This window comes from Pygocentrus nattereri, chromosome 1, assembly GCF_015220715.1.
Source record: "Pygocentrus nattereri isolate fPygNat1 chromosome 1, fPygNat1.pri, whole genome shotgun sequence".
Classification (NCBI taxonomy): Eukaryota; Metazoa; Chordata; class Actinopteri; order Characiformes; family Serrasalmidae; genus Pygocentrus; species Pygocentrus nattereri.
This window is the reverse complement of record NC_051211.1, coordinates 30,336,648-30,354,913: the sequence shown is the minus strand read 5'-3', so window position 1 is coordinate 30,354,913 and position 18,266 is coordinate 30,336,648. Positions and strand designations below refer to the sequence as shown.

Below are 18,266 nucleotides of genomic sequence, written 5' to 3'. Positions count from 1 at the left end.
TCAATCAGGAGAATGTTATCTTAAGTGCGATTTCGGATGCAACCTTGGCCTGAGGTTGAGCTGGCGCTATTGGAAAGTCAAGGTCATCCATAGCACCCGTTGTGTGTCTGTTAGTACTTTGCACCTTTAGGACAGCAGGCTGAAACTGTGACTCACTTTCTGTAAACTAATCTGGAAAAAAACTGCAAAACTTATGAAATTAAAATAATTTCACAATAAAATGGTTTTGTTTTTCTGATTTTTTACTTCAGGTTATTCTGTTTTAGTTTTGCAATTCGGACACAGTTATTGTGTCCAAGACGTTACTGAACGTTAGAGATAAATAGAAGAAAAAGTGTCAGGAGATCTGAATTTCAGTTAATGAATCCGACTGATTGAACCACATGATTTTGCACCTTGAACAGTAAATTGAACACTGATGTTTTCAGGATTATAAAAACAGTTCACTTCTCACTGAATATTTTATTTTAGACCAATTGTTACAAAACATGAGGGTTGGATAGCTTGCTGGTTTGCTTTTTTCTTTTTTTCTGTTCTGTAAAACACTACAGCTTACTGCTAGGCAAAAAGAGCAGGTAGGGAAGTTGAACTGGGTAGAATGTTTCATTGAGAAACTGTGAAACTGTGCAAGATGCGAATATTTACAAATAACTTTGGAAAAAAAATCAAATAAAATGAACCTTTTTAACGAAAAAGATGGATGAATTTTCAAATGACTGCACACAAGCTGGTGCCTGGAGTTAACACTCCAAATGCCTCTACACACACATTCACACGTATGGACACACAGAGACAAAAAATAAACCCAAACAAACAACAAACAAAAATACAATGGCATGCTAGCCAAGCAACTTGTCAGATTTGTGCTCATCTCAGTTCATTTCGTCCCAGCTCAACTGGGATCACATAAAGATATCACATATTCTTGCTTATTTTACATTTAGACCATTTTGTAATGCTGCGTCTTGACTCTTAACACTCACTTGTCAAGGTAACAAAAATAAAAATATGTGGACGTGGCATTTATTAGGATACATATGGTTTTGAATTTCATCCTAAGTCGACGCTTTTCATAAGAATCACCGAGGAATATAGGCCTACTCCAACGTCTGCCACAGCTCAGCACAATTAAGGCAGCAAAAAAGCACCAATAATCAGGTGAGTTCCATTCATCTTCTATCTGACCGTCCACAGCACTGCCCAGCACTCTGCTGCTCCCCACTGGAGAGAAAGGGAACTGTATACCCGGCCATAGAGTCAAAAAAGACAGCACTGGACTTTGCTAGCTTTACCTTGTCTTTAGCTGTTAAACAGGGTAGCTGTACGGGTTCGTCGCTATTGTTGGCAGTGTACTGAGTGAGCATGTGTTAGCACTGGCGAAAGGTTTCACAGTAGAAATGACACGAGGCGAGGCTTGTGCTTTGTTGGCTAGGTGTGAACGGCGCGTAAACGACGGGAACAGTGGCACCGCAGCAGCACCAGGACGTCCACTGAGGTCATGATTTAGCACTTCGCCCCATTTTTTCACCAGCAAACTGAAAAAGACTTGTGTAAACAACTGCATTTAACCCCTTAAACTCTAAGAATCTATATGAACGCCCACATTTCATTTTCTTGCATTAAGTTAATAGCTATCAAATAGTTCATAGCGAGCCTTAAAGTAATAGCTTGACTAAACATGCTTCCAAGGCTGACTACAAATACAAGCCAGTAGCCACCATCTAGCAAAATTAGCATTCCATAATGCTAACTGGTCGCTATTCTCTTTCATTCACCATTAGCAGCATTAGCATTTTTGACTTCTTTATGATTAATAATGGAATAATAGGCCTAGGGTTTAAGGGGTCAGCATGGATGACACTGACCAAAAGAAAACAAACTAGAACTTCCAGTTGTTGTTTGCTGCTATGTTTTGTTTTTAAATTGCACGTTTCACCAGTATTTGTTTCTGCACGTGCGATTCTTCCTCTCGCTTCTGCATTCTTCAGCTTCTGGTACTCCAGCCTAAGTGGACACTCGCCCCGTCCACTAAGGTCTGGCAAACGCTCTGATCTGCCATCTCTGAAAACCAATAAGAAGAAGGCTCTGCCTCCTCATAGGCAGATAGGGTTCATAGGGCTGACTCGAGGGAGGAGTCAAGTTGGTCATCATGGTGACTGGCGCTGTCACTGTCACAGCTTTGAGTGCTGGAGTAGTTCGCGGCTTCCTGTAGCCTCATTAACATATTCATCTGGAGGGAGAGAGAGAGGAAGAGAGAGAAAATGAAAGGGTAAAGCAGAAAAAGTGCAATTGAGTGGAGAGAGAGAGAGAGAGAGAGAGAGAGAGAGAGAGAGAGAGAGATAAGAAAAAAGGTAAGGGAAGAATATATAAAAACTATAGGGATCATTTTTACACACAAAAAGGAATTACATACAGAATACACTACAATTGCACAACACACAAACTACACTAATGTGTACTAATATAAAACTAACCACTAAGTTTGGACACTGGAAGTTTTATCACCTTATAATCTCTGAACATCTGTTTTCATTTAAAAAGGAGGAGAGACATGAGAAGAGACAGCAAGCTGAAATGAGGCAGTAATAAACAGGTTAAAAATCACTACGTGAATAGCATCAACAATACTACAATAACATGGTCAATACATTGATACCGAGTATGTGAAACAACTACAGCAAAGTGATCTGCTCTGTCTCATTGGTGCCACCAAGTGAAGAAAGCAAAGCATTGCATAATGTTTCTTTACAATCTCTTTTGTCCACTTGGGGGCAGGAAAGTATTATTGTAATATACACTCCTGGCCACTTTATTAGAAATACCTGTCTTGTACTTCCACTCACTGGCCAGTTTATAAGCTTCACCTACTTCATAGGTCCACTATGTAGGTGTACACTTACAGACAATAACCCATCTGCTGACAGGCTGATTTGTGTTCAAACTGGGAGACTTATTACCATTTAAATCAAATCATTTTAAGTAAATCATTTGATCTGTTTTTGAGACCTCTGTCTGACTTTGACTAGTTATAATCCCAGCCTTGTTGGTCCTAGACCCCCAACTGAGATTTGTTCTAATCCGAGCATTATTTGTTCTGAGACCTCCCCCTGACTGTTATTGGTTCTAACTCCAGCACTGCTTGTTCTGAGTCCTCCCCTTAATTGTGATTGGTTCTAACCCCAGTAATGTTTTATTCTGAGACCTCCAACTGACTGTGATTGGTTCTAATCCCAGTATTGTTTGTTGTGAGACCTTCATCTGACTGTGAATTGTTCTAATCCCAGTGTTGTTTGTTCTGAGACCTCCATCTGACTTTGACTAGTTCTACTCCCAGCTTTATTTGTTCTGAGACCTCCCCATGACTGTGATTGGTTCTAATCCCAGCATTGTTTTTTTTCTGAGACCTCTGACAGTGATTTGCTGTAATCCCAGTGTTTCCTAATTTCAGTGTTGTTTGTCCTGAGTCTTCCCCCTTTCTAATTAAGTGGCTGCAGAATGTACACTGGTTATCTTGAATTGTGTGAAATGAAAATGTAGTCATCCATATAATGAAGCAAACAGTTTCAACAGCTAAAAGCTTCTTTGTTTGTGTTTACTTTCCAGCTCAGTGGACAAATATGAGAATCCACCACTTCCTATCATTTTCAGCTCCATGGGAGGTGCAGGGTTATGAGTTTACTCTCAGACTCCAGCAGGGCATTTCATATTTAAACAAGACAATTTGGAAACTACACAGCAAAACAGAATCTGACATGACTGTTGGTTTCACCTTGCTGCTCCTGTTTACAGTAAACACAGATTAGGGGAAAGATTCTCAGCCCAGTTTACAGCACAATTATCCATTTTCCTTTTTTTCCCTTATACATGTGGAATTCTTACCTAAAACTAGATTGTAATTTGCTATTTGATGCGTTATGCAGTACACAGCATCATATTCCTCAGCCTCAATAGTTCTGTCGAATTCATGATTTAAAATTGTTTTCATGCATTCATTAGTATTCTCTCATTACATTACCCAGCATGCAATTCACAAAAAATACATCTTACAATCAATCATTCAGAATCTGAGTGGTGTCAACCAATCAGGATTGCTAGCCTAGCCACCGAGTTATAGCCTAATAAATACAACCTAGCTAGCATTACTGTTTTTCTTATCTCAGGCAACAATTATATTTCTATTCAGCACAAATTTGATACCAAAGACATGATTTTCAGCTTGAGAAGACAAACTGAGGTTAGAGATCTAGACAGACATCTACCTTGCTAACTTTAGTCTTTAGCTTGTTCCTTTCACCAGATGAGTCATTTCTGTCATTTGAGTAATCCATATTCTCCACTGTAATGATATTTGAAGATAGTTACTGTAGTAATATGACTGCAATATGATATTCAGTTTCCTAGCAGTAATGTCAGCTATCTGACTTCCTTCTGGATTCACAAGCAGGGACGTGGGAAATGGGGGTACTCAAAACCTGGAGTAAGGCTGTGTTTTCATTATAGTGAGCCAAATCTTTTTCTTCTACAACTACTGGTCGCTTTAGGGGTGGATTAGCTAAAACACAAGGTCGAGGTGCAAAGAAGAAAAGTGCATGCAGAGTTATAGACCAGTTCTGAGCTCCAAAGCAACCTAGTATTATATTGAATTTATTTTTAAATTTAAGGAAAAAAAGTCAACTGTTATACCTCCTGCTTGGTGCACCTGTAAAAATGTCACTGCACGACTTTCAGTGTTACAGCTGGTTATCGCGCCATATGTGAACTGGTTGCCATATCTGATTGGTTGCTGCTTACTGTTTGTATAAAAATTAGGTGTATTGGTGCAGGGAAAATGTAAAATATCTGTGGTGTGGTTATAGCATAGATTGAGTGTTTACCAGTGGGTCTCCCTCCGTGTCACTCTGGGATACTTGTTTGGAAGAGGCTCCATCCTTAAACGAGCTGTACCCATCGTACCCAACGTCCTCTGGCCGCAGTTGTAACAGAGACTGTCCGTCGTGCTGCAACAATGCAGCGCTCCAGGGGTATGTGTCCATTACCCATTTACAAGGATCTTCCCATGCAGCTCTTTTACCGTACAACTGCAGAAAAATAAGAGATGATCTTTTATTTGATATTTCAAGCATTTTGGATACAAAAAAAAAACTAATAGTAAATAATATATTATATTGTAATTATAATTTTTTTAGAAATTGCTTGTTTGACATTTTCATTATGGAGCATTATTGAGAACACTGACCTCAAGCTTGAATCACACTCTAAATTTTGGTAATATTCTCTAAAGTCAACTTTTTTCCTACACTGTGACTTAAATAAAAAATAAATAAATAATCCATACTCTAATGCTGTTGACAAGTTTCATCAGTCTATAGTATTTAAAAAAAAAGTTATATAACATTTTTACAACTGAAAGTGAATATTCAGATACTCTGCAGCTTTGACTTATGTCCCACTTTATTAAAGTTTAATGGGTGGAAAACAACTAACTTACCTGTTACTGTGTCATCCTAATTAGTTTGTTTTATTGTGCATTTGCACTGGTGCATGCATGTACATAGCATAAACACACAGCAAAGGATGACATAGAAATGACTGTTACTGTGTGTGTTAAGGTTTGGTTGATCCACATGAAGGTACTACTATTAGTACTATGGTTACTATCTATAATACTATTACTACAATCCTACTAAGTACTACTTTCACTGTTTTATTATTACTACTGTTATTATTATCTTTGCAATTACTACTGCTACATTACTACTATTGTTTTATTTTTACACTAATACTGTTGTGTATTATTGCTTCCCAATATTGCAAGATCATTTTACTGTGAAACTGAAACACAGAGAGAAAGAGAGAACAGTATTAATTCAGATTGGCTAAAAAACCTGCAGTGTTTTCAGTACTGAAGTAAAGGAACCCTTTTGTGTATGCCTGCATGTGTGTGTGTGTGTGCTCAGGGGCCAAAGACACTAGCCTCACGTAACCTACAGTAATTTCATGAAAAATGTACTGACCACACAAAAAGTTAGCCAGGTAAGGCCTACCAAATATTTGCACGGAGGGGCTGATAACCTGGGCCTGGTTTGCATGTGTGTGTGTGTGTGTGATTTACCTGCAGCCCCTCCCGCACAGCCTCCTGTAAGTATGGCACCAGAGAGTAGTTCCACAGGTCAGTGAACCAAACCCGAGATCCGTCCACATCCATTGGGCAGGAGAGGAACAACCGGGGACCTGAAAGAGAAAAACACTTTAATATTAGGGATGCACCCATATGGGAGTTCTGTGCCAATGCTGATATAAAATATTTTTCATGCTGGTGCATCAGTGTGTTGTTTCCAGTAAAAAGTTGATTCTTTTGGTTAGAAGAATACAGCTGAAGAATGCAGTTTTGGTTCTTGACTTTTCATTGAACCCCATACAATTTGTTTCAGTTATATCTACAACACCTGATTTATTTTAATGAGGGATTAGATGAGCTAGATATTGGATGGTAACTGTAAACACTGGAATTTCTTAAGAAGTGCTTTGAAAATCAATTAACACACTCAAACATTTTCAATCACAAAGAATTTTATTGATTTGTACTTATTGTGATATTAATGTTTTATTGCTTACTGTCCAGATAAATGGCTTTCTAGATTTTTTTATGTATGTAGTTCTTTTTTTTGTGTACATGTTGTATGTGTTTGTGTTACCTATAGTAACGTCTGATGAACTGTGTGCTTCTAAGAAGCCGTTGAGATGCTGCCAGGTTTTGGGGATCCAGTCTATGATCTTGATGAGCTCATTGCTGCGCATGTTCTTATCAATCTCCATCTCGATCAGCTTCCTGCGCAGGAAACGACCCAGAAAGCCCCGCACTGGCTCTGTATGATTCGCGCACAGCACCCACCTGCATAGAGAACACACACACCATGCTCAGACAGCTTTTACGCATTATCACTTCATAAATGTAAACATTTTCTTATAATGTTTATATAACATTATATAAAATGATCTAATGAAGTGAAATTATCTTTAAGTTTTGGTGGGTTTTGTTTTCTAGCATCAAATGCTTTGTTTATTATCTGCCAGTAAGACCATTTCACTTCATAAAAATTAATTCACATAAATAACAAGCACCTCTTCAAGCAGCACTTTTAGATAATCATACCTGAAGTTATGATGCAGCTCTAGATTTGGGGAGGACGAGACACCTTGGTTCATTGTTCCAATCACATATGGGCTGAAAACACACACAATTAAAAGAAAATCAATAATTAGACCTAATCAGCATTAATCAGCATTACTCAAAACCATCGATATATACATACATATGTATATATAAACACACACACACACACACACACACACACACACACACATATATATATATATATGCTGCAACAAAACCTTGTATCTCCATTTGTGTCATTTTCCAGTTTCTGACACAATTTCAATATTTACTGGCCTTTACACTGTGAGTAAACACCCAAATTGACTTGAAAAAACCTCTGGTTCCATTGACTTACACTAAACGGAAAGCATGTTTTTTCCTTCTCCTGTAGAGTTACCATTTTGGAGATACACATTTTTTCCCGATAGTGGTTATATGTGTTTCTTATCATGTACAGTTACAGTTTAGTCATTTAACAGATGCTATTATTTAGTATGATTTACAAAACGTGGAAGCCAAAGTGATAAAAATGATTACAGTGTAACGTATAGCTGTACCATGGCTTAATCTGGCTAAATAAATTAATAAATACACATACATAGACATTCAGGAGAATGAGTTATGTGCATTTAAAGAGCATTTTTGGTCCATGGCAGCAAAACATTTTGAGATGCATTTTATACTAATATGCAACAACACTAATCATCACCTTGACCAACAATAAGTTTTTGTTACCATTTGTGGTATTTGCAGTTGAGGAAGCCATTAAAGATGTCACTGAGGGAGCCAATGTGGTGCAGATTATCCAGTATGACCACCAGGGGGAGGTCCACCTCACTCTGCTCTGAATTGCACTGCTCAGCCAGACTGGAGAGGTACTGCTGCAGGTCCAGCTTTAGAGAAATGCACAAACAAATAAACACATAACAGATATCTAAAGATTTCTGGCAAATACAAATATCTGTGCATTTTAGTTCATATTAATGCAATAAAAAAAGCCTTCTGGAAGTCCTAGATACATCACTGACTGAGAAAACGAGTCGCAGCCTAATCAGTCTGTTGTTGGAAATGGAAAAGAGCCTTGAAAAAGGTAAAAAAAGATGCCAATATGTCTGTCACAAGCTTCAAATAAATCACACAATGTCCTTCATACACTTCAAATATCTGTGCTTAATTTTTAACAAACAAGAAATGTTCACATGAATTGAACAAGCAAAGAAATTGTGTGGAAGGTGCAGATTCCAAACATTCAATCCACACCATATTTATGTTTGTAAGCAGAAGAGATATTTTCTTATGACTTTAATTTGATGGAGTTATTATTGTGTGTAGTCTTGTTTTACAGAATGAAAACCATTCTTTAAATTTTTTGCCATGATTTTTTTCTTTTTTTTTTTTTTACATCAGAATAAACAGAGCAAAGACAGAAATAAATGCAATTATATACATAACTATGTAATTATTTTAATAATTGTGCAGTTGGATGCAACTGACTGTGTAATGAAATATGCAATTACAAAGGTAATCACTCTTTATCTACCCCTCCTTACCTTGCTCGATTTCTGGTCCACGTTGAAGCAGGCGAGGTTGGAGTCCGTCACTTCTCGGCCGGTTTTGTTAATGATGTAATGGGCCAGTTTGGTGGCCAGGTGTGATTTTCCTGTGCCACTGGGACCGGACAGGATGATCCTGCGGTGCTCCATCAGCAGGTTTAGGTAGCGCTGCATTATCGGCTTTGGTATCAGAGTGTCGAACACCAGATCATCTATACTGCTCTCTCGTACACCTGCACACAGAGAGGGAGGGGTCATTCACATTTAATTTATCTGTTTGTTAGCAGCCCCTTGCACAACACATTTAAGTTAAATACTTAAGAATATATGAAAAGCTGTGCATTTAAATTTACATTTTGCACTTTACACAGACCCGTATAAACACAGATGTTTTAGTATTAACCAGGTAACTGTAAGACACTGCTGTGTCTGATCCACTTGTACCAGCACAACATATGCTAACACACCACCACCACGTTAGTGTCACTGCAGTGCACGTCACACAAATAGCACCTGTGGTGGACCTGTGGAGGTCCTGACCATTGAAGAACGGGTAAAAGGGGGCTAACAAAGTATGCAGAGAAACAGATAAACTACAGTCTGTAATTGTAGAACCACAAAGTGCACCTATACAGTAAGTGGAGCTGATAAAATAGGCAATGAGTTTAGATACAAGGAAGTATACCTAATAAAGTGGTCTGTCTGTGTATATCTGATACGGTATATATAGGTTTGCACAAATGAGCCACACTTACTAAGAACAGACATACTTCACTTTTTATTCCTATTATTCCATGCTTCGAAGTAGAATACTGTCATGCTAAATTCCATAGGAATGGGAATTCAAGAGTAACTAAGGTTGAAATGTTTTAATAAAACGATCTTGTACTTTCAATAAAGACATAACACAGGTTGTCAGCTGACACATTAAGACCCCAAAGATAAATAACAGGTAATTAATTCTACAATTATTTTTAACATTAATTAGCAGGGACATTAATTAACTTCACTGTAAATTGAATCACACGTTTCAGGCGTTTCTGAGAATGAGGCCACTTTGCCATTAAAAATATTATTAGGTATTGTATACCGCTCTGTACTTACAGTGCAGTACAGTGAAAAAAGTATTTTCCCCTTTTGCATTTTCCTTTATTTTTGCATATCTCTCACATTTTAATGTTTCAGATCATCAAACTCCCTTTAATATTAGACATTCGAAAAGATAACCCAAACAAACCCAAAATGGTGTTTTTAAATAATGATTTCATTTATAGAAGGAAAAATGCTGTTCAGCTCTACCTCGCACATGAATAAGTAATTGCCCCCTTAGCTACTAAATCAAACAGTAAACCAAATTCAGTTGACAACTGTGTTCAATTTCACTTACAACACCCAAACATGATTACTGCCAGACCTATTGAATACAAAGATCACTTAAATCGAACCTGTCTGGAAATGTGAAGCAGGCTAGAAGGACTTGAATGTCCACCCTTCAGTTCATGGCCTAAAGCTCATAGCTGGATTATGCAGCATGACAACAGTCAAAAGCACACAAGCTAGTCCACCTCTGAATGCCTCAAAAGACACAAAATTAAAGTTTTGGAGTGGCAGAGAGTAAAAGTCTTGCCTTGAATGTGGCGAGGTCTTAAAGAGGAAGGTCATGCTCAAACAGCCTCTAGTGTAGCTGAATTAAAACATTTCTATAAAGAGTTGGCCAAAATTCCAAAGTTATCACAAATGTTTAATTGCAGTTGTTACTGCCAAGGATGGCACAACCAGTTATTAGGTTTGAGTGATATAGGTTTTGAATAAACCTTTATCTTCAGTAAATTGAATTAAAAGCTGTATTTTGTGTTTGCTGGGGTTGTCATTACCTTATATTAAAATGAGTTAGATGATCTGAAACATTTCAATGTGACAAATTAGCAAAAATAAAAGAAATTGAGTTTGGGAGAGTTCTTTTTCACAGCACTGTTATATACATGTAACCCTTTCTACGTCCTGTACCAAAAGGACAGGGCCCCAAATTTGTTCTGTAGTCAGGGAACCCAGCATTAGCAGACTATTAGATAGGAACTGGTCTGTGCTGCTACTATGAGGCTGCAGTTAAATTATCCAGTGACAAGAGACTTACGCTTAAAAAAAACGAAATTTATTGTCAGCTGCAGTAATGAAAAAAGAAAATAAATAAATGATTAAAACATTCAGTTAAATGGGAACCCTGTGTCCCTAGTTCACTTACTGTTTACAAAAACTAAACTCTCTTAAACCACTGACAGAGCGTGCAAGGACTTAAAACTTAAAATGACCTTCGGTGCACACAATCAGACAAAATATTAACACCAGTATGGTTTTTTACTCAATAACAAGAAAACAAAAGCCGGCATGTAAAACAAAATAACCCCCCGTTGCAGGCCTGTTGTCTTGGTCCAAACTGGCTCAATGTACTCACAGTCTTTTTGGACCTACTACCGGGGTGCACGCTAAACGCGAGCGAGGCTGAGCTGAAATTGGCTGGAAAGGTGGCCGACGCCGGACTCCACCGCTGCCGGCTGAATCCACAGGTGCGTCCGGAGACCTGAGATGCTAACCGGGGTAGAGGTGCTCCAACGTGGGGCTCAGAGGACCCATGAACGTAAGCCCCACGAACTACCTGGATATCTGAGCGGCGACCGTCTTCTTACAACGGATTCACTCTCACAAGTCTCCAATGGCCGAATGCGCAGCGGTTAGCTGCTAAGCTAACTTGGCTAATACTACTTCGGCAAAGCACTGCGTTGCACACTGTTTCACCACCTAATAAGGCAGTAAAGGGATTACTGAATCCACACTAACACTGGTACATGTACTCACATACAAGCACTTTCCCTACCACTGGGTTGGGACAGAACTTTATCTCTTAAAACTCCCGAAACTCAGAGTCCGCTATGCTCTTGTCTCCCCTCTCTCTGCTCAGAGAGAGAGACTCCCCATTCTCCCTTCCCCCGCGTTCGTCACGCGGCAGCCAATCAGAAGCTAGAAAACCCAACAGACATGTAGACTAACCAATAAAAAGTTACAGACTGACCTGAAGTAAAGCCTGCTCGTATTTTCATGGATCACGTACCCTGTTTAGAACAAAAACTATAGTAAAAAGTATTTTAACAGTTTCTTTTTTATTGTTTTATACAACATGAACTATAAACTTTACAACTGATATTTTAGATTTTTTTTATATGTTTTTAGCCAGAAGATCAACTTTTTACAGTACTGATTTCTTAAATATTTTTATACCTAATGCTATTTTAAGTATAATATTAAATTATACTTAGGGCTACATACATATAACTTTATATGTTGCAAAGTATGTTGCAACATAATTTGCAATACATTTTGCTATATAAAACTGTGGCTAGCCTGGTTGCCTTTATTTAGCACTGTGGTGTACTACAGCTATGTAGGCTAACTTAGCTAGTTATAACTAATATTAAAGCTTCAGTCTTTTGCCTCTGAAAGACACCATTCAAAAACAAATTTGTTAACTTCCAAATAGTTACAAATAACTTTTTATTTGAAATATTAACTAGTTAATAAAAATAAATAAATAAACAAAAACTTAAAAGAGAGAATGTCTGACCTTTCAGTGTAACACTGATGATGTTGTTGTCCCCCACCAAATATCCACAGGGCAGCAGTTCAGGCACCTCAGAGACATGAGATCGGATAACATCCCCCATCTTGTAGCTCACTATGCTGTCTGAATTCAGGCCCAGACTCGTAAGCGGGTCCACACGAAATACATACTCCTAAAACACATGCAAACCACAGAAACAGTTCAGTCTGGATAGTATCTGGGCAATAAATGGAAATAACTAGAATTGCTTAAGCTCTTTATTAGGTATACTCTACTTTAATTACTGATCAAGCACAGTTCCGTCTATAAGTAACTGGACAGTGACATAACTGGAATTGTTTAAACTTTTTATTAAGTATGTTCTATTTTAATTACAAGTATTGTGTACTGTGTTGTCATGTAGTATAAATGTTAATGAATTATTAAATATTGTGAACTGTGCTTTTAGGTAGTCCATCCATCCATCCATCCATTTTCTAAGCCGCTTCTCCGTCAGGGTCGTGGGGGGGTGCTGGAGCCTATCCCAGCAGTCTTCGGGCGGAAGTATAAATTAGGTAGTATAAATACTAATTACTGAGTAAGCATTCTGTGCTGTGCTTTTATGTACTATAAATACTAATAATTGTACACCATGGTCTTGTGCAGTAAAAACACTTACTATACTAAGTACTTAATAAGCCCTAATTACCAATGTGACATCAGTACTACACTTTTGTCAGTATGTACTGTTGTAAAATGTATTGAGTTCTTATCAGAGTATTGAGTACTAACCTTAAACAGCCGTCGTATTACACCATCCAACACATCCCACTTGGTTTTCCCGCTGACACCGATGGAGCCAATCAGATACTCCTGACTGTGCATAGCCTGTAGATTTCACACATATATCACATATTATTTTACAGTACAGTTAATATGTAAGTGTACACACTTACATATTGTACACTAATGTACACACTTGTATGTAAGGAACGTACTATTTGCAAGTATATTCTGATTAAATATGCACTGCATCGTGAATGTTATGTGTCTGACTATCTTATTTTAATTAGAGGACACTAAGGCAAATCCCAACTTGTCTGACTCATGTCATTAAATAAGACAGTCAACATGTTCCCACTGACCTTGGTCCTGTTGGAGCCCCCAGAGATGGTGATGACTATACGCACACTCCGGCCCTCCTTCCGCAGATTGCCTTCATAGCTGTCATCCAGAAGCAGATCTGTGTACAACAAGACAGGGTTATAGAACACCAGTCATAGTTTGGTAAAGAATCGAATTAATTCATTTTGCCCCTTTGGTATGATGAAAATTGTGCAAAACCTGCATAAACTTGGTTTGTAATCCTGCCTAATTGATGAAATGATATAAAGGAGTGTTATATGAGTCATAAATTTTTTGACCTGAAAGGAGAATGACCATGAACAGGAACAGCAGCAGTACTGTGACTTAGATAGAATCAGTTGGTTTATTGTGCCCCATTCTTGTAAAGCTCATGGGCACTCAAGACACTGCTGCCAGATGAGAAGTAAGCAGTTTCCTTGCTAATGTTGCTTCCAGAAGCAGTCTGGAATGCTGTAGTGAGTCATGCAATTGAGGACAGGTGATTTTTACTTACTACACGCTTCAGCACTTGACAGTTCCGCTCTGTGGTTTTATGTGGTCTACAGCTTTGTGGCTGATCTGTTGTTGTTCCTGCTCATTTTTTTCCCACAATAATAGCATGTACAGTTTACTAGGGGAGATCTAACAAGGTAGAAATTTCACAGACTGATTGTGGCAAGGGTGGCAACGTATGGAAACTCAATAGTTAGGAGGGGTGTCCATATACTTCTGATGTATATAAGTACTAATACTATTTAAGTACTCAGTATTTAAAACTGTATACTAATTGTAACATAGAACGCTTTTATTTATCAGTAAAAAACTGCTGAGTAAATACTGGGCTCTTATACAATATTAGTAATACATGCTAAGTACTGAGTATTAAGTATGAAGCACTGAGTGCTCATGTAGTATTAGTACTAACTATAATAATGGCTGCACAGCTCTTATGTACTATCAGCAAAACTGCTATAAAAGTACAAAGTACTCAGTTATTATACAGTATAAATACTAAGCATTGGGCATTAAGAACAAATTATTTATGTATGATTAGTACTAAGTATTATGAATACTAATTAATCAGCATGTAGGTAATATAAGTACTAAGTTAGTAGGAAGTACTGAACTACTGCATAGTATCAGTAATAAGAAACAAGCAAGTAGTCTACTGCACTGTTAGAAATAAAGGTTCTGTGCAGATACATTTCTTATTCATCAAGTTACAAATAATCTAAATATACCCTGAAATGAACAGCAGTAGTTTTTGTCAGGTGAAAATACGTATTTGTACCTTTCCATGATCTAATATTATAAAACAGAACAATAAAACAAAAAAGCTTGCAGATGAGATGGGGTGTTTGGAGTCAATACAATTTAGAAAATATAATTTCAATGGATTATGGAACAATTATGTTCCCTGACTAAAGGTACTAAGATTTACCCTTGAGGGTTCCACCCCAGGGACAAGAGAGGTACTGCCCCAGTAACACTTTCCTATCTTTAGTTCTGACAGTGTATGTACTATGTAGTCTGCTGGGCCTCATGTGTGTATGTGTGAGCTGATCTCCAGCAGGGCTGGAATAAGAGCTGTTAGACGGCTGTTATTGTATGCATGCTGGTTTAACACGCTAAGCTGGAGGATGGCTGTTTTGTATTCGGCCGCTATGCTAGCACTGAGCTCTGCGAAGGAGTGATAACAGCCTCCACTCATCCTAGTTCTCTCCGTCAATCTCTCGCTCTCCTGCTTGCCCCTCCATCAATTAAGCGGCCCCCAAAAGTCCTGAGAGAGAGCACCGCTCTCAGTACTTTTAATTAGCTGGGGCGCAGACTTGCTCAAGACGATTGCCGCATTCAAATCCCCTCATTTCACCATTTCACTCTCCACTGAACTCATTCTGCCTTATTCACACACTCTCTCCCACTGCAGCCCTTTCACACACACACATGAGTCCTCCACAAAGTTGCTACAGGTCTTTTAACAAATCAACTTGTTAAACCTAGCATAGACCTCAGTTGTTCAGCATGCAAGGAATATGTATTGAGCACTGAGTTCTTATTTAGTATGAGTATTAAGTAGTTGCAGAGCAAAGCATAAATTAATGTGGAGCAACAGTAACATGGATATTTTATGTGAATAAACAGCAAACACTTTTGGCTTTTGCTCGAGTTCTCATAGTTCCATAGCAATGCCGTCTGCCAATTTTTACAACAATAAGGTATTTCCAGAGGCAAAAAATGGATGTAACTAACTTTTTTTTTCATCATAACTGTTTTTCAATTATGGAGTGTGCATAAATCACAGAATTCATGCTAATATTATAATATTATATAATATTATATAATATAATATTATAATCACCTCTTGGAGCTTGTAATATAGCATCATTTTTTTAAGCATATTGAAGGTTATAAACAGGGCTAGACAAGCTAAAAAACAGCTTCCATGTTGCAAGGTTAGTTTAACATACTATTACAATTAAGTCTCCTAAAGTAAACACTGAGAGAAATCCATGGCTCCTCATTAAAACACAAACACATTTTGTTTATATTGTGCTGATATTTGCAGTTCTACTTTTGTGGATGACACTAAATTTGCCTCATTTAACACAGCCTCTTTTCACTAATCATATTTGTTGATGAATATGGTTTTATATTTTTAAATTGGAAATCTCATCAGATTCAAACACAGAACTGCATTATATTAATTATGTTTTTAGCAAATTACCAGACATTTTAGTGACTGTTACAACTTGGGGTTAGCTGTAACATTTGCACTCCTGCTATTGAAAGTTTACATTTTCATTTGCAGCAGAGATATGTATGTGGCTTGTATACAAAATTTATTTTGAATATATATATATATATATATATATATATATATATATATATATATGTGTGTATATATATATATATATATATATATATATTTGACGGTGATGGTGAGAGGACGCTGGCGTGGTCTGTCTGACGCTTCTCATCTGAGATTTAACTATTTTTATTACTACTTTTATTAAGTGTCTATTTTAGTCGTTTAGTTGTTTTATTTTTTAAGCGTTTATCTTTAGTCAGTTTTATCTTCAAAGTGCTTGTACCTTTCTCCGAGCGGCTTTTTGATCTGAGCTGGACAACTTTGCTTACCATGACGATCAACTATACTGCTGTCCAGCTGTTAAAACTCAACTCTGCGTGCTATCGCCCGTCCTACACGTCATCAGAACACTACTGCTCTGCTAACTAGTAGTGCTGGAGTTTCCATGACTACGGCTGTCACTGAGCAAACTGGAAAATGTGGAGTGGAATTCAGCATACTCTGACCACTACAGAGGCACATTTCTCCATCTACCATTAAAGTGGAACTGTTCAACGTGCAATCACTTACAAATAAATCATGTTTGATTCAGGATCACATCTCTGATAGAGGCTTAGACTTGATGCGTCTTACAGAAACATGGCATCGACCAGAGGCTTTCTCTGTTTTAAATGAGGCTTGTCCTTCTGGCTATTCATATTTACAGAAAGCCCATAGCAGAGGTCGCGTGGTGGCCTGACTGTCATTTACCACAGTGATTTGAAGCTGTCGCCACTGCCCCTGCCTCATCTGTCCTCCTGTGAATGCATGGTTTTAAGTGTAATTCTTCGTTACCTGTTACGTTTCTTCTCATCTATCGACCGCCTAAATCGAATTCATCTTTCATACCTGAGATGTCAAACCTTCTTTCTATTTTCTGTCCAACATCAGCAAATATTGTCATATTAGGCGATATGAACATCCATGTAAACACTTCCTCCTGCCGTTTTGCTGCTGAATTTCCTCAGCTATTGGATTGTTTCAACCTTAGCCAGCTTATTGATGTTCCCACTACTAATTAGTTGTTAATAATCTGTCTGTGTATGACCTAGGTGTATCTGACCATAAGGTTGTGTCCATGGAAATACCACAATCAGTGTCTTTCACACAGTCAAAGCGGGAAATTAGTTTCAGGAACCTGAAAAATATTAACCAAGAGTCTATGATAAAGGATTTACAACATCTCCTTCAAGCAAATCCATCATCAGCCAATGATGCAGTGGACTGGCAGTGCAGAACCAGAATCCAGTGTTCTGGATTGTCATGCTCCTGTCAAATCTAGAGTGGTCACTCTCTCTCAATCTGCTCCCTGGTTCTCTGAAAATCTATGGAAAATGAAGACAGCTGGTCGTGTTCTTGAGCGATGTTATAAAGCATCCGGGCTCACTGTTCACAGGATCGCCTATCGTGAGCATCAGAAGTCCTATTGAAGGTCTCTCAAGGTGTCTCGCTCGCAATATTACTCCAAAATTATTACAAATGGAATGGGAAATTCCAAACAGCTGATTTCAACAATAAACCTCCTCCTCAAACCCCAAGCTCTCCTGCCACTTAAAACCACACATGAGCAGTGTGATGAATTTCTGACTTTCTTCTCAAAGAAAATTGACACAATTTGCGGTGCATTATCAACCTCTTCCACCATATCTGTGCAGGTTGCTTCGTTACAGTCTGAGGTCTCTGAACCTCTGAGCTGTTTCCCTGTAGTCTCACAGAGAGAGATTGAAGACACAGTCAGAGGCACAAACTCTTCCACCTGTAATCTGAATCCCTTTCCCACAGCCATGGTGAAAGCTAACATCGCCATTATTAGTCCTCTGATTACTACCGCAATAAATCACTCTCTCCAAACTGGTCAAGTTCCTATTGCTCTAAAAACTGCTATAATTAAACCACGGCTAAAAATATTCTCTATCAACCCTGATGTCATTGGAAACTACAGGCCAATCTCAAACCTCCCTTTCCTCTCCAAGGTCTTGGAAGAAAACAGTT

The 18,266-nt window shown here is 38.1% G+C and overlaps 1 protein-coding gene across 8 annotated transcripts in view; it reads right to left on the bottom strand.

Annotated features, from left to right (window-relative positions):
* Nucleotides 1-224: 224 nt before the first annotated feature.
* nav3 (neuron navigator 3) overlaps nucleotides 225-18,266 on the bottom strand; it is a 366,751-nt gene continuing 348,709 nt past the window's right edge. For 7 of the 8 annotated variants that reach the window (XM_037540025.1, XM_037540009.1, XM_037540015.1 and 4 more), the window contains 10 exons: nucleotides 13,447-13,544; nucleotides 13,094-13,189; nucleotides 12,326-12,494; nucleotides 8,707-8,942; nucleotides 7,892-8,049; nucleotides 7,154-7,225; nucleotides 6,696-6,892; nucleotides 6,113-6,231; nucleotides 4,875-5,078; nucleotides 225-2,230 (listed from right to left, as the gene is read on the bottom strand). In XM_037540025.1, the coding sequence (XP_037395922.1) occupies nucleotides 2,111-2,230; nucleotides 4,875-5,078; nucleotides 6,113-6,231; nucleotides 6,696-6,892; nucleotides 7,154-7,225; nucleotides 7,892-8,049; nucleotides 8,707-8,942; nucleotides 12,326-12,494; nucleotides 13,094-13,189; nucleotides 13,447-13,544 (1,469 nt within the window). In that variant the 3' untranslated portion in view covers nucleotides 225-2,110. Of the gene's footprint in view, nucleotides 2,231-4,874; nucleotides 5,079-5,131; nucleotides 5,833-6,112; nucleotides 6,232-6,695; nucleotides 6,893-7,153; nucleotides 7,226-7,891; nucleotides 8,050-8,706; nucleotides 8,943-12,325; nucleotides 12,495-13,093; nucleotides 13,190-13,446; nucleotides 13,545-18,266 lie in introns of those variants that run through there. The other variant, XM_037540035.1, reaches the window with a different exon arrangement.